The sequence below is a fragment of the Carassius auratus genome, chromosome 41 (genome assembly GCF_003368295.1).
Source record: "Carassius auratus strain Wakin chromosome 41, ASM336829v1, whole genome shotgun sequence".
Classification (NCBI taxonomy): Eukaryota; Metazoa; Chordata; class Actinopteri; order Cypriniformes; family Cyprinidae; genus Carassius; species Carassius auratus.
The window spans coordinates 17,158,207-17,173,543 of record NC_039283.1 but is presented as its reverse complement, the minus strand read 5'-3'; the positions used below and the strand labels follow the sequence as shown (position 1 = coordinate 17,173,543).

Sequence of the window (15,337 nt, the reverse complement as noted above, 5' to 3'; positions counted from 1 at the left end):
TTAACTAGGCTACTAGGCCCTAGTGTTGAGTGACATAAAATAACATAGGATAATGGCATAGCACCACTGACCCACTTTATCTGACCTTTATCTGAAATCTGATCAACAGTAACAAGTCAATATGGCAACATAAACGTGATTAAGTTAGCTCCTGTATATGTGATATTCTGTACCATAGTGTGTAAAGCAAAATTGTAGTCAACATAGATGAACTACAGTGTTTTTTTTTTTTTTTTTAACCGGTTCATTGAAACGAACTGTATAATGAACCGATTTGCTAAAATGATACTGAACAACCCTTTCGTTCTCAGTGTGGGGGCGTGTTTAACTTGTACAGGAAAGACTCACGTTAACACCTAACAGCTATCGACAGACAACGAGGAATAACGACTTTAACTTCAGACAAACTGGGTGTAATAAATATAGCGACCCAAATCCATTTTTTATGATTGAGAAAGTAAAAACAGTGGCTGCATGAGTAAGCCAACAAGTCCTGCAGACATTGTCCGACGGAGCAAAGCCCACAACGGGACATTAGGACATTAGGACATTGTCACCTGACAAAGAATGACTGAAGCCCTCGTGAAAGACTGTAAGCAAACACAGGTCTAATCTAAATGTCATCAAGCCTAGGTATCAGGATTAAAGCAGCTCAAGGACATGTTTGAGAATTTCAGAGAGAGACTGCAAACGGTGCAGCAGGACTTTACATCAGGGTATGTATTTACTGCCTTGCTGCTTTTGTACTCTCCAGAGTCTTAATAAGGTGTTGAAATATCAAAATTAGGCGACCTTTAGAACTTGTAACAGGTATTACACGATATTGACACAACTTGTGTTTTGGCTTCCTCATGAGAGTGTCCACTTATTCAGCAAAGAGCCGAGAAGTGGATGCTAGCTAATTAGCCTGCTAATCATCCCACTTCCAGCGAAGGGTGTAGTTTGTTTTTGTCTTAGATATTGACAAAACAAAGGCTAGTTGGTTTAAAAAGAAAGCGTATTTCATAATGATTTTTTATAGGATGAATGATACATTCGAGATGTTCAGTGCTGTCAAGTTAGCCTCATGCTAACAACTGCTATCTGGAATTATACTATTAACTAGTTGACCGTCATGTGATGGACGACACAGTAGTTCTGCGTTTTTATGCCACAGTTTCTTATATAAATCCATTTTTCTTTTTGACACGGTGTAAATGTAGAGGTTTCAAAATGACACTGGGTCTTCAACAACAGTAATAAAACGCACAAACCAAAACACATAAGTAATAAAACACAAAGCAATACAATTCTTAGGGGTATTATTTAGATTTTTAAGGTCTCGTATTAAAAACAACTTTTCAGAATCAAGACCCTAAGTGACAAATCCAAGGAGACGAAAATAAAGAAGAAACAAAGGTAAGCTGTAACAAGTTTAAATCTTATCACTGTATATAATATAAATGTAAATTAAAAATGTATTATTAAATTTAAATATAATATAATATAATATAATATAAAATTATTTATTTTATTTGTTTATTTTTTTAATAGATTTTTTGTGTCCTGTTTAATTAATTTTTTTCATTTTGTCATACTCTATCATACATTTTTACCATGGTTTACAGAAGATAGCCACTCAAATATTATGTGGTATAACACTAGTTAACTTAATAAAAAAAAATATATTTTTAGGCATACCTTTTTAGGAATCATTAGATGACATTAAAATACTCAGCACAGCCCCCCCCCCCCCCAAAAAAAAACCCTTATTAATTGCCATTTTAAATCTTTACAAATCTTTTACATGGTCATTCAAAGTTTTACCCATTTGTCAACAAGAAGTTTTAATCAGTTAAAATATCGTTTAAGTCTGATCTCTTTTTCTTTTATATAGTTTAATATGTACAGCTCAGATTCAGAATAAATATGCTGTGTCATTTTAACAGAAATATGTTACACTAAAATATTTTAAATATAATGTCTTTGATTAGCATAAAGAATATTGAAATATTTGACACTTTACTTACTTACTTTACTTTACTTACTTTACTTACTTACTATTTTGTCATATATTCTCTTAGAAGAGATGAACACTTTCCGCAATATTCTGCTGGAGTCGAGTTGCTCAGTCGGTGAGTTACTTTATTTTACAGAACCATATCGAAAATGTCAGTGATGTTAAGTTGTCAACAAAAAAAAATGTATGCAGTTTAATCTACATTTAAATAGGCAAGGAAATATTTACAGAAATATCTGAAAGTTGATAAATGTATACGTAACCATATTTTGAAATGTAGTATGGCCTTTGTCGTCACCAGATATGAAGACACTTGGGTGGCTCTTCATAAACGGGCTAAAGAGTGTGCTAATGCCGGGGAAGTAAGTTCACACATCTAACTGTGTACAGTTGTGGGCTTGTGGTGCTGCAACTAAACCCTGTGGTTGTGTGTGTCTGTCAGACGGTGGACGGGGAGGTTGTGATGCTGTGTGCGCACTGGGAGAAGAGACGGGCCTCAGTGCTGGAGATGCAGGAACAGCTGCAGCAGATCCCTGCTTTCCTCTCGGACCTGGAGACTATCACCTCACGGATCGGTGAGACATTCACAAACAGTCATCATCACACAATCTCAATCAATCCTAAGTTACTCTTATAGGGATATTTGATGTTTTTTTAATCATTTTACACATGAATGAATTTAATGTTGTAAATCCGACAGCTCAGATTCTCTGAATTGCAGTGTGAACTAACATGGCGGCACCCATCAGCCGTTATAGATCAGCATGAGCATAATAAAGCTTGCTTAAACCACCAAATATGTTTACTTACACATTTCTGAGAATCGGAGGATCAGATATTTCATAATATAGTTAACACGTTTGTGATTATTTGATTAAAGATGAAATAAAAGCAATACATGACTCATGCAGAGCTGTTGTTGTTGTTGTCACCATGGAAATAAGATAATACATTCTAAAATAATGGTTGCCTAGGAAAACTCACGCTGGGTACACAGCTATAAAGAGTTAAAATGGTTAGAGGAGCAGGTTATTAATATTACATTAGTTTTAAACAGCTCATTTGGATTCATTGACAAATCTTCCTCTCTGCTGTAGTTCTTAAAACTCATGTGCACTTCCGTATATTGAAACCTCATCCCCAGCTGGGACAATCTCTCATGAACTGATGTGAATGGGAGGATTAGCACTGAATTATCCTAAATTTCCAATTGTTCCTCATAGAAAGTTTTGATTATTTTCAGAAATCTTGAAATATAGGAATATAAACTACTTTTATGATACCTTTTGAAATCCATGTATATTGTACTTCTCATCTGGCCTTAAATGGAGCGTTTTTCTGTAACCGTAGAGAAATAAGATCACCTTGACTGCCTGTGCAAGGCATTTGTCTCGCACAAAGCTTCACACTCTGTGTGTAACTGCGATATAGGTTGGTAATGAGAGTGATTCCTGCGGAGCTCCATCTGCTGATTGTTCATTCTGTAACATTGCACCTTTTGGCTTCAGGCATTCATCTTCAGCCTTGGCTCCCTAACAAAGTGCATCGTGTAGGCTGAGACTAAACAATAGCCAGATAGAGCTGCTCTGATCGTTCTTTTGTTAGAAGTTCATTTTGCTGTGTTTTCTTTTGTAGTTCTTTGGACAAAATCATTTTCTGTTTGGTGAAACTGTGATGCATTTTTTTTTCTGGATCCTTTGATGAATAGGTTTTTCAAAAGAACAGCATTTATTGGAAATATAAATCGTTTGTTACATTTTAAATGCCTTTGCTGTCCCTTTTAATCAATTTAATGTACGTACATTGATTAAAATGATTTTCTTTTCTTCTTTAAAAAACAAACAAACAAACAAAACTTTTGAACAGTACAGTATGTTTAATGCAGGAAATGCAAGAAGTGAACTTCAGGTGGTTTGCGGTTTCATTAATACACATGAAGTGATCAAGTGTGACCTTCTCTTCCAATGAAAGCAGATATGAAATAAGACATAACACATTCCTTCAGAAGCTTCAGTGCTAGAATTAAAGAGAACTGTAAATTCTCATGATTTTATATCAAAGGCACTTTTTAGTGTTGCCACTTGGTGGTATTATGTAGCACTCACACTGACACCAAACATTTTAAGGCAGTTTTTATTCACTATTTAGCCATTTGTGTTCATGGACTGAAATGTAATGGGCATTACTGCATGTACAGAGGAAATGTACTTTCTTAATGGATTGAAAAAATATCACTATACCTATACTTCGCATCCTAAATCAGAACTGCAGAAATCATTAGCTAGTATATTCCCTTTTTGATAGAATGGACACATTCATAGGGGCTTTGGCATTACATATTGGTTTCTTTAATATTCAGTAAACATTATTAGTCTTTCATGCTTTTGCACAGCTCATCTGGAGGCTGACTTTGAGGAGATGGACAGTCGTCTGCTGTATCTGGAGGATTTGTGTGCTCAGTGTGAGCATCAGCGCTTCAAGCACATTCAGATCCTGCAGCTGGAAAACCATAAGAAGAAGAAAAGGTAAAAACTGTTTTTATTTGCTCCTAAATAAAGACCCAGACAGTTTGATGTGTCCTTTGTCCATTAAGTCACAATAATTGCGGAACACGAAGGATCCGTCTATCAAGGGTTTTCCCCTTTAACTTAATGAAACAACAGAACATAGCTTGTCCTTTTGGCAATATTTTGCATATTACAGGACATATTAGTTTCTATACTGAATAAGAGTCTTTGGAACAAGTAGTCGGACACCTGCTGTTTACAATCTTCATCATTACAGTGAAAATGCGCACAGTTTGTTTTGCAGATTTGCACAGAAGCAATGAATAACCACACCGATATAAGCTTCAAGGAAAGCACCCAAATGTCTTTTTCTATGAAAAGCACAAACAACATATAGACTAAAGTAAAGCATGTATGTGAACTTTGTAATCAAACAGGCATCTGTGGTTCTTGTGATGCAGCGTGCTCTCTCTGTTTGAGCCTGCAGCTAAATCATACATCTCTAGCTTTGCCCAGTGAGTTGGAAAGCAGCTGGGCTCAGTTCTCAGCGCCTTCTGCATGTTAGTATTCATTAGAACAAACACAGACGCAAAAGTTTTCAGTGCAGCCTTTTTATCTCAAGAATCTGGGCCTGTTTTAAATGGGGCTGACTTAATGTGACATCTGGTGAGATTGTGTGCTATGTAGTTGGCTATATGTGTATGCACTGATGTAACTCCCCCTTTATTTCTTTTCTAGGAAAGAGCTTGAGTCTTTCAAAGGTAAGAAGTATCTTTTTTTTTTTAAGAGTACAACCTGCCAACCTCCACAGCTAATACTAATAAAACATACATAGATTGTATCTGTGATTACCAATCATAATAACATTTTCTTTCTTTTATTTATAATCCTTATTATAATTATAATTTACTATTATTTTTTGGGATCAGTTGGATAATTTTTTTAATCAATAATTGTTTTTGTAATTGAAATAAAAAATTAAGAAATTAATACTTCTTTCCAACAAGGATGCATTAAAGTAACAAAAGTAAATACTTTAACATTGTAAAAAAAAAAAAAAAAAAACAGTTTAAAATAAATGGTTGTTATATTGAACTATATATTTATAAAAGAATGAATAAAAAGAAAGAGGACTCCAAACTGAGAACTAGAGTAACGGCTGCAGAAAATTCAGAAATAAAAATTGATTTTAAAATATATCACGCTAAAAAATGTTATTTTAAATTGTAATAACCTTTCAAAATATCACTGTTTATATTGTATTATAGATCAAATAATGCATACTTGGTGAGCATAAAAGCATTTTGTAGAAATGTTTAGTACATGATAGAATTTTTTATTTTAAAATATTATAGTTGTAATTATTTGTTCATAACTATATAATTTTTTTGACCCATATAGGGATCATATGTGCACAAGAAGTATATGAAATTAGTTCAGTAAAGGAGTCGATGACAACTGACAAAAAAGATAGAAAGAAAGCGGGTCAGAGAGTTTACAGTTATATTTTTTGTTAGAAGTGAAGGTTTCTGAGGGATAAATAGTCTTTTTGTGTAATATTTTAACACTTTTATTTACCATATGAAGCTGGTTTAGTGCTCAACATGGAGAAGAACTGTGTACTAATTACCCAGGCGACACTAATTAACCTCAGGGAGGACAAAACTGCTCTAGTGAGTGGCCACTGCTATCTTTATTTGCTCTCATGATGCCTGCTTCATCGGTTCATACCTACAGTCCAGTACCAATAACAAATGCTTTTATCATCATAGCTCCTTGATGCATCTGTTAGAGACATTGTACTAAACAGAAATTGCCTTTAGGCAGATGTGCATCATGGTTCACTTATGCAGGTCATCTGAGCTTGTAGATTTTGTATAGTAATGTTAAGAATAAGGATAAGATTTTTGTTTGTTTGTTTACATTTATTTTACATCCTTGCCTTTGTAACTTGAAAAGTAGGTGGTAGATTGGCTCTTTGTCTGTGTGTGTTGTGTGCTTCAAGACTTCACACCTCACACTTCGTTATTTATTATTTAGTTTTTAAAATGACTATTTATGATGTGAGCAAGGGATCTGTGCTTTGCAATAGTATATGCAAAGTGTAAAGTGCAGCTTTAATAAATATAAAAGACAATTAGATTGATAGTTAACTGGAGTTTTGTAGTGAATGCGCTTCTTTGTCAGATTGCAGTGTTTTATGGCACTGACTTCCTAATGATTATTCACACTTACATTGACATTATTCATGTTCTCTGATTCTCTAATTGTAACATTAATCATAAGTGTAGTATAAAGTAAAAGATCGACAAAGTAGAAGATGAAAGCAAATATTTGACATGAAAGTCAGATTTCTACAGCACCTCACCCCTATAACAGGTTTGTGAATGGTACGTTCCCTGCTTTCCTCCTCACTCCAGCTGCATCTCTAGCTCTGTGTCCCTGAGCAGGCAATGTCTCAGCATTCCTGCCCATCCATAGAAGAGCTGATTATGGAGTAAAAACAGCAGCAGGATATAAGATGTTCTTTAGCCCTTCTTTATCCTCACTTTAACTGCAGTCTCTGGTTTATCGGTCCTGCTTTCAGCTCATCCGCACACTTCAAGGAGAAATACAAAATGTCCACGTCGGGAACTCTGGACAGCAGCATGAGAGATTCTTGTAGGTTTCCAGGCACTCTCTTTTTTTTATTGTAAGGTTAATTTGATGTGCCAGTGTATCACAGTTCTGGCAGTATGTCAAGGGGTCTGAATTGATGGTTTGTAGTCATTGTTTGTCATCTAGGAATCTTGGAACCTAATGGAATTTCAGCACAAATTAGAATGTCTGCAGTGGCTTTTGTGTCTGTATGCCTTTTCATTACCAGCCATCATAATGCAAGGCTGTGCAGTGCATAGAATTATATTTTTATAACAGACCTTTGGATACATCAAATTAAGAATCGTTGCTCTAAATCTGTTTGAAAGACCTGCTTTTCATGGATTGTTGGAGTTGCTATAGTTATTAACTTTAAGTTAGGGTTATAGCATTGCTGTAATGTGATGTTTTAAAGAGCCACAGTGCTGTTTGCTTAACTTGTATCCCTTCATGACATTGTGCCAAAGGGTTCAATTTAGCTTAAATGGATGAGTTTTAGACTGGCAACCTCTAGGTGACTCAAGCATTTCAATCTCATAGTTATCTCTTAGATCCAGCATTCACTAGACAGTAGATAATGAGAAATATTTTGTTACATTATATTTGAATGGGATGAGTGCTTAGCATGCACATTTCATAAAATCAATCCTGTTGTTGGAACAAGATGTATATATTTTTTAGTGTTTATGTGACAGAGAATTGTTAAATGTTGGAAAACAAGTTAATCCAAATTAAATTCCAGAATTTTAAAGAAGAATATTAAAGGGGTCATTTGATTCGAGGGCTGTATAATGGAGATCTGTTGCAAAGACTAAAGTCTCAAATCCAAAGAGATATTCTTTATCAAAGTTAAGACTCTACCACGCCCCCCAAAACGGCTCCTTTAAACATGACACCACATATCTATGTCACTATGTGGAAATATTTGCCGCCCAAATGTTCACGCAAAGAAAGAAGGCGTGGTTTCGTGTCAGGGAGATGCTGTGTATCGAGGCGAAAGCAAAAGCACTTTATTAGTCCTTCAGAAAGTAGATGCATTTAGGAATCTTTAAGATTACTTATAACAGAACAGCAACACATTTTATGGACGACCGTTTCGTGAACCTAGGAGAGAAGGTCATTCTGACTTTGCTGCCACAATCTGGTGCTTCTGAATCAGTTACTGGAAGTATGTTTTGTTATTAGTTTAAGTATTTGCTTTTGAATGTTCAAATGTGGAGTTTTGCGCATCGTGGGCATGTGTGTGTGTGTGTGTGTGTGCTCTTGTTTTTGTGACATATCAGGACACAACTCTGTATAATGACATGGGTATGAATCAGGTATTACAAGGAGAGGGTGACTTATGAGGACATAACCCATGTCCCCATTTTTCAAAACTCTTATAAATCATACTGAATTAGTTTTTTTGAGAGAGTAAAAATGCACAAAGTTTCCTGTTAGGGTTAGGTGTAGGGTTGGTGTAGGGCCATAGAATATACAGTTTGTACAGTATAAAAACCAGTACGTCTATGGGATGTCCCCACTTTTCACAAAAACAAACATGTGTGTGTGTGTGTGTGTGATAGAGAGAGAGACAGGGTCACACAGTGGAGTCAGCTGTCTTAACCGTCTGTGGCGTGTGTACTGTAAACACATACAAGCTTTAACACTGTATCTGTCACACCACTCTGTTCCTCTTTCTGGCTTGAACTGACCGTAAAACAAAGGACATTATTAACTGTCTTTACATTTGTTTTGAAAGCTGAAGCTCGCAATTATGTAAAGGGGTATTACATTTTTGACAAGTGCATGCGGTGTTTGGCCAATCACAATGCACTGGGTCAGTTGGCCAATCAGAGCAGACTGCGCTTGGCAGAATGAGGGACCTACGAAAATGTGTTTTTTGAACATTAAAGGGTCAACATATTCTGTTACACCAAATAAAAAAAAAGTATGGTTTTAACTATAAAAGTAGCCAAATAAACAGACAAGATAAAAGAAACAGCTAAATAAATATATTATTATATTATATGTACTGTAGCATGTTTATTTTATGTTTTCTCACTTGTATTATTTATGTGCAGTTTAACCCATTGACTGTTATGGGTTATATGTCATCACTGCAACATAACTAGATATGAATTATAATATAAATTAAAGGAGCATTTTGTTTTTGTCTGTGATGCCACGTTTATTGTGAACATAGTGTTTTTTGATTGATATGTCGAGGTGGTTGTAATGGTGACTTGTTGAACCTTAATGAATACCTTTAACATATAACTAGAGTTCTTACTCTGTGTTTCTAACACATAATTGCTAGAATCTTTTGATTTGAGAAATACAGTTAGAAAACAAACCAGGGACTATTTATAGCTCTTTGTCCATTCTAACTGACTGGGTGTTGGACAGATGACTGATATTGAACCATCCATGTGTTGAATGAACTGTCAGTCCAGAAGACAGTGTTTATACATTTCCTCTTCCTGTTGCTGGATTCTGGGGTTCTGTTCTGTGTGTGGAAGCAGCTCAGCTCATTAGAATGAGTCATTAAACTGTCTGGTCTTAGGGCTGAACCTGCGTGCTGCTAGATCCTCCACTGATTAGCTTCAAGATGCACCATCTTTGATCAGCAGTGCTGCATTTTCCTAATAGAAAATTGGAAATCAGTGAAAATTGGCCATATTCCCAGTGAGCAGTTCTTGAAACTGTGTTGTTTAAGTTTTAGCTGTAGTTTTCTGAGCACTGGCCCTCACAAACATTCATAAGATCTTTCCTTTGTTTTTGAAGATTGTGTGTTTAGAGGATATGACAAGTGTGATCAGAGAGCCTGGGGCTCATCCAGTGCTGTCATCTATCATTAGCTGTCACATGCACACAGCGAAAAATGTGACGAAAGGCACAGCTTAACCACACAGACTTAGTTCTTTCATGCCGTATCCATGATTTAGTTCTTGTGGATATGGAATCTTTCAAGGAGGAGGAAGCTATTCATTAGTACTTCCATTCGTCTCTCTGGCACATGCTCTGAGATCGTAGGACCGCCCTGGAAGTATGGCAGCTCATGGCTGCTGTGTTCTGCCTTTTTGTTGTTTTTTTGAGCCAATCACCTGAAGCTAAAAATACATTAAGCAGAAAAAAATAGCTGCATTCATGGGGTATTAAGAACAGTCCCAAACCATTCAGCAGCTATTTTGACTTGTGACGTCAAAGGCAATAAGAAATCCATTTCTTGCATGTAGAACCCTTCAGATAAGTTGAGTAATCTTCTATAATTATTAAATAATTCAAATGTAATTAGAAATAAACTATCAGGTGAGCTTGTTATAATTAAGATTTTTTAAATGTTTTTTTGGAAGAATTCTTTAATGCTCCCCAAATAGGCATTTATTTGGTCAGAAATACAGAAAAAACATGAATATTGTATTCTATTTTCTGTTAAGAAACATTTCTTATTAGCAATGTTTAAAACAGTGTTCCTTAGTATTTTTGTGGAAACTATGGTACACTACCATAAAAAAAGATATAACAATTATCTGTAATTGAGTACCAATAATAACTGAGCACCAAATCAGCATATCAGAATGATTTTTAAAGCATCATGTCACACTGAAGACTGGAGTAACAGCTCCTTTGCATCACAGAAATAAATTACATTTGAAAGAATATTAAAATAGAAGAGAGAAGAAAGCATATGAAGTTACTGACTTCTAAAAATCTTACTGACCCAAACTTTTGAATGAAATGGTTATAAATTGTCCCATATAATATTTGTTTAGCCTAAAATCTTACTATTGAATGAAAAAAAGTATCATGTGATTTGTCATTAACTTCTAAGATAATGATGATCCTGCTGTGAAATACTGATTTTACGAGTCTGAGGGGTTGAAGCAGGTTATTAGCGTAGGGCATCAGAAATAGCAACGATAAACTAGTGTCATGACAATACATGCACACACATTCAGTTCATTTTAAATCTGCTTGCATCAACTTCTTTTTCATAACCCCCTTTTTTAAGGCTAATTTTAGGCTGAAATGGTCAACAGTGGTTTGCTAGTTAGCATGCTTATGTTCGGCCTAGCACTTTCCTTTAACACTGTTCAACCAGCATCTGTTTAAAAACAATGTGGCAGGACATTTTTGGTTAAAACCACATCCTAATAAAAGAGGCGCATTTCACTGTTTCATCAATGAACTTCTTCTCCTCACACAATACCAGGAGGATTATGACAGCAGGCAAAGTCTTCTCTATTTGGTGTTGCTATGTGCATATTTATTCATGACTTGAAATATTTTGTGTTTGGAAAGTTTTAGAGAAAGTTTGCCTTAAACTGTATTTTTTGTTTTTGGACAAATTAACCTTTCATTTTAGAAAGTTGCATCTAGGATGTCACAATAAGCTTTGGCAGGATGTTTAAGCGTACATCACACCCATAAACACCACAGTGACATTCAAATAGCACAGGCAGGCTTCCTGCTTTTCAGAGTCGAGAATGCACTTCCTGTGAAAGATAAAGTATTTAACTGCATCTTGTCACTTATGATCTTGTGCCGCTCACACAAAAAAAGCGGTGAGTTCTCTGCCTCCACTACTAGAAAAGCATCACATTCTGCGGTAAGATGACATGCTTGAAAGACACTTGTGTAGGCTCTTGATCTTTGCTGTGCTTTAGAAAGCATGTTTGAAAATGTATGCAATGTTATCTTGAAGTTCAGAGTCAGAGGTTTAGTTTAGATATTTGTAAAGTGTCTTGGGAAATTCCTAGCAGGCAGATATTGGAGCTGATATTTGAACCTCTGTGTGTGGAGTTGGGCAGCTTAATTCCAGAGATCTCCGAGATCATTATTCTACTGTTAAATGGGTTTTTAGAAAGCAAACTGGTTAAAAAAAAAAGTTTGGGGTCAGTAATATATCTTAATTTTTAAAGAATGTAATACTTTTATTCAGCAAAGATGCTTAAATTAATCAAAAGTGATTGATCAAAGATAGCTAAATAATATTTCAAATAAATGTTCAACAGTTTCCAAAAAAAAAAAAAATGTCAACAGCACAACCAATTTCAATTATGATCATAATAAGAAATGTTTCTTGAGCATCAAATTAAAAGGATTTTTAAAAGACTTGAGTAATGGCCAATGAAATTCAGCTTAGCCATCACCGAAATAAATTAAGTTAAAATATATTCAAAATATATTTTTAATTGTAGTAATGTTTCACAATGTTACAGTTGTTACTACAGTTTTATCAAATAAATGCAACATTTATCATTTTCATTCATTAAAATTTGATTGTTAAATTAAGTACTATTACATTGCTATAAGCAAATGTGCCATGTTTCTACATTGATTCTCTGAGGGTTTCCAGTTTATTTTGTGCTTCCATCTCTCTCTCTCTCTCTCCCTCTCTCTCTCCGTGTCATTTGGTAACCTGCTTGATGTTTTATGTCTCTCTTCAGCGGAGCTCGATGCAGAACATGCTCAGAAGGTGCTGGAGATGGAGCATGCGCAGCAAGTCAAGCTAAAGGAGCGGCAGAAGTACTTTGAAGAGGCATTTCAGCAAGACATGGAGCAGTACCTCTCCTCAGGATACCTCCAGATCACCGACAGGAGAGGTCAGTTACTTCTTTAAGATGGACCGCTTCTGCAAAGACTTGTTAAAATGTCTTAAATTGCTTTGTAATGCTCATAACAACTCTTTTTCTTCTCATATTTACTCTTCTCATGTAGTGTCATGTGTTAAGTGGCTAGTGGCAAACATATATGACAGACACTAAACCATGTTTAAGGAGTGAAAATATGATTGTTGTGTTTTTCTTAGCTAGCTTGACAGCAAAACAGTTTGAATCACAGCCACTCTATATGATGTTCTGCTCAAGGCTGTGTCCTTCCCGTCATGAATATTTAAGCCTACTGTTACTATGTTAAATGGGAGGTTAAAGTGCTTGTGCAAGGATGTTGATGCTAAACTGATGGTCTTCTCTTTCCTCCGTCCTGCCTTAATGCTGCCCTGATGTGTGAGGTACTCTATGCTTTCCCCTGCATGCCCCATTTTTCAGGACATCTTTGTCGTTGGCTCTTCTGTTCGTGTATCAATCTTTTTTTTTTTTGTATTGTGTTGTGAAGTTTGCTTGTGTATTCCTGAACTAAACCTGCTGTTCTGTAGGTTTTGACGTGATCAGCTGGTTTGGTGTAAGAGTTCACTAAGTGAAAGGTTTGTTTCTTTCTCTGGAGCAGATCCATTAGGCAGTATGTCCTCAATGGAAGTGAATGTTGACCTCCTGGAACAGATGGATCTGACGGATGTGTCCGATCATGAGGCTCTTGATGTCTTCCTCAGCTCTGTAGGGGAAGAGAGCAGCACTCGGTCTCCTGACACAGGTTGGGCTTTGCTCGCACAAGTGCTCACACACAAGGAATTTGTTGTGACATTGGAAAGCCCAGTACTTCACTGAAATCCAAGATAAAGAATGAAAAAAAAACCGCAAGAAAACGAAAAAACATACACAAAACCAGTTTACACAATTACATGGGCAGGTTGTTTTTACAAGGGTTAAATAAAATCAAAAATAGGATCGTGGTGGTGCAGAGGGATGTTGTTTGTGCTGGTATATAAATAGAAAATGTAACAAAAATAAGTAGGTGGCATAGAGAAGTATGATGAGAACATACTGCGTTCAGTAGAACTGATGTGCTGTGGGGTCTGTATTGAGCGTTACGTGTTCATAACAGAGGTGGCTTGTGGGAAGAAACCTGAATTCGTTTTAATGTGTTTTGGGTGTGTTTGGGTTAGTTCACACTAGTACAGTCAGATTTTAGGACATATCCGACTCAAACCACATTTGTAAGTGGGTTTTAAAATCGGACTTCTTGCAAAACACTGACACTGAAACCAAAATCAGTTGCGATTTGCTGAAGATTTAACAGTGTTAAATGATTCGTTTTTTCAAGTATTCAAGGTTGTGACTGCAGTTCAGTACTAGTGAATATTCTGAAATGGATGGCGTGACACATTATAACCTGGTTCTGTCTGTTCAGCTGGTGGTCCGGCTCTGGAACCTGGTTCATCCCCGTCAGACATCAGCCTGAAGGTGCCCTCACAGACAGATCTACGGCACACCGTCTCCTCCATCTCCTCCTCCTGCACCGACACCATTAGCGGTGTGACCGAGGGTCCGGATGAAGAGGATGCCAGCGAGGAAAGCTGCAGCGGAGACTCTCCACTGGTTCAGTCAGATGAGGAGGAGGTACACGCTGACACAGCCCTCATGGGCCTCCCAGAAACAGAGCCGCTCAAAAGCTCAGACGACAGCGACACACAGGCCCCCTAGTGGCCACGGATGGCAAACGCACTCTTTAAGTTGGTTTCTGGAAATGAGAACCTGGAGGAGTGCTGAAGACTAGCCAGGTGTTTCTTCATGCGACACTTTGAGATGAGGATTTTGGAGCCTTATAGAACAATGTTTGTGTTCAGCCTAGAGAACTGCTCATTCAGACGGTTAGCACTGTGATTTTTGTTTTCTTCTTTCCCAATATAAAAAAAAAAATCCACTCAGTGTATGATACAGTTCTCCATATTACCTATTGCATCAGAATTATATAATAATAATAATAAACATTTTACATCAGTTATATTAGCAGGAACACTGTATGTTGCATGAATTTGTAATGCAGAGCTCGTTTTTGTATATGACATTATTGAGCCAATTGAAATAAAACTAATATACCTTGAAATAAGACGGGCAAATAAGTGATCTAATGCATATATCTTCCACCAACAATTTCACAGTGAGTCTCTGATATAAAAATAGCTGGGAACATTTGGACCATCTGTGGTCACAGAATTTACAAGCTGTTGCTCTCAAACCCTGTTACCTCTGGGAAAAATACCGAGTTATCACGGTAACTGAAGTGAAATGAAGACGGTGAGACTGAAGGTTTAAAAAGAAGAGTAAAGTCTGACTGTATGGGTTATAATAAGAAATGACTTCAAGAACAAGGGATGTGTGAAAAGTTCCACTTGTCCCCGGATCGTTGTGATGCCTGAATTCCCTTCTAACGTTTAAAATGTTTAATTTTATTTAGTTTTTAATCTTGGAGTAAACAGTATATAGGTTTGCATACAATAGTATGTTTAATGCAAAATGATATGGAATTACAATTTTGGCCATTTTCCCGGGTCTTGTCCATAACATCGGAAAAAAAAACGTGAGGCCAGTAC

The 15,337-nt window shown here is 36.3% G+C and overlaps 1 protein-coding gene and 1 pseudogene across 2 annotated transcripts; both read left to right on the top strand.

Annotated features, from left to right (window-relative positions):
- LOC113059105 (tripartite motif-containing protein 46-like) overlaps positions 1–15,337 on the top strand; it is a 433,352-nt pseudogene that overhangs the window by 198,860 nt on the left and 219,155 nt on the right.
- LOC113059085 (dysbindin-A-like) lies at positions 308–14,866 on the top strand. Of its 2 annotated transcripts, none has more exons than XM_026227343.1 (10): positions 308–716; positions 1,345–1,398; positions 2,067–2,114; positions 2,301–2,361; positions 2,442–2,574; positions 4,392–4,524; positions 5,245–5,267; positions 12,576–12,731; positions 13,354–13,497; positions 14,155–14,866. In XM_026227343.1, exons 1-10 carry the CDS (start codon positions 661–663, stop codon positions 14,445–14,447), a joined length of 1,101 nt encoding a protein of 366 aa, XP_026083128.1. In that variant the 5' UTR covers positions 308–660; the 3' UTR covers positions 14,448–14,866. The 2 variants fall into 2 exon arrangements, with proteins under 2 accessions (XP_026083128.1, XP_026083127.1); XM_026227342.1 differs by having other exon boundaries at positions 2,064–2,114.

Bases quoted from the DNA above. Each gene is read 5' to 3' on its own strand.
- LOC113059085 (XM_026227342.1), top strand. From the start codon at position 661: ATGTTTGAGAATTTCAGAGAGAGACTGCAAACGGTGCAGCAGGACTTT. The intron at 5,268-12,575 runs GTAAGAAGTATC...GTCTCTCTTCAG, and splicing joins AGAGCTTGAGTCTTTCAAAG to CGGAGCTCGATGCAGAACAT. The intron at 13,498-14,154 runs GTTGGGCTTTGC...CTGTCTGTTCAG, and splicing joins CACTCGGTCTCCTGACACAG to CTGGTGGTCCGGCTCTGGAA.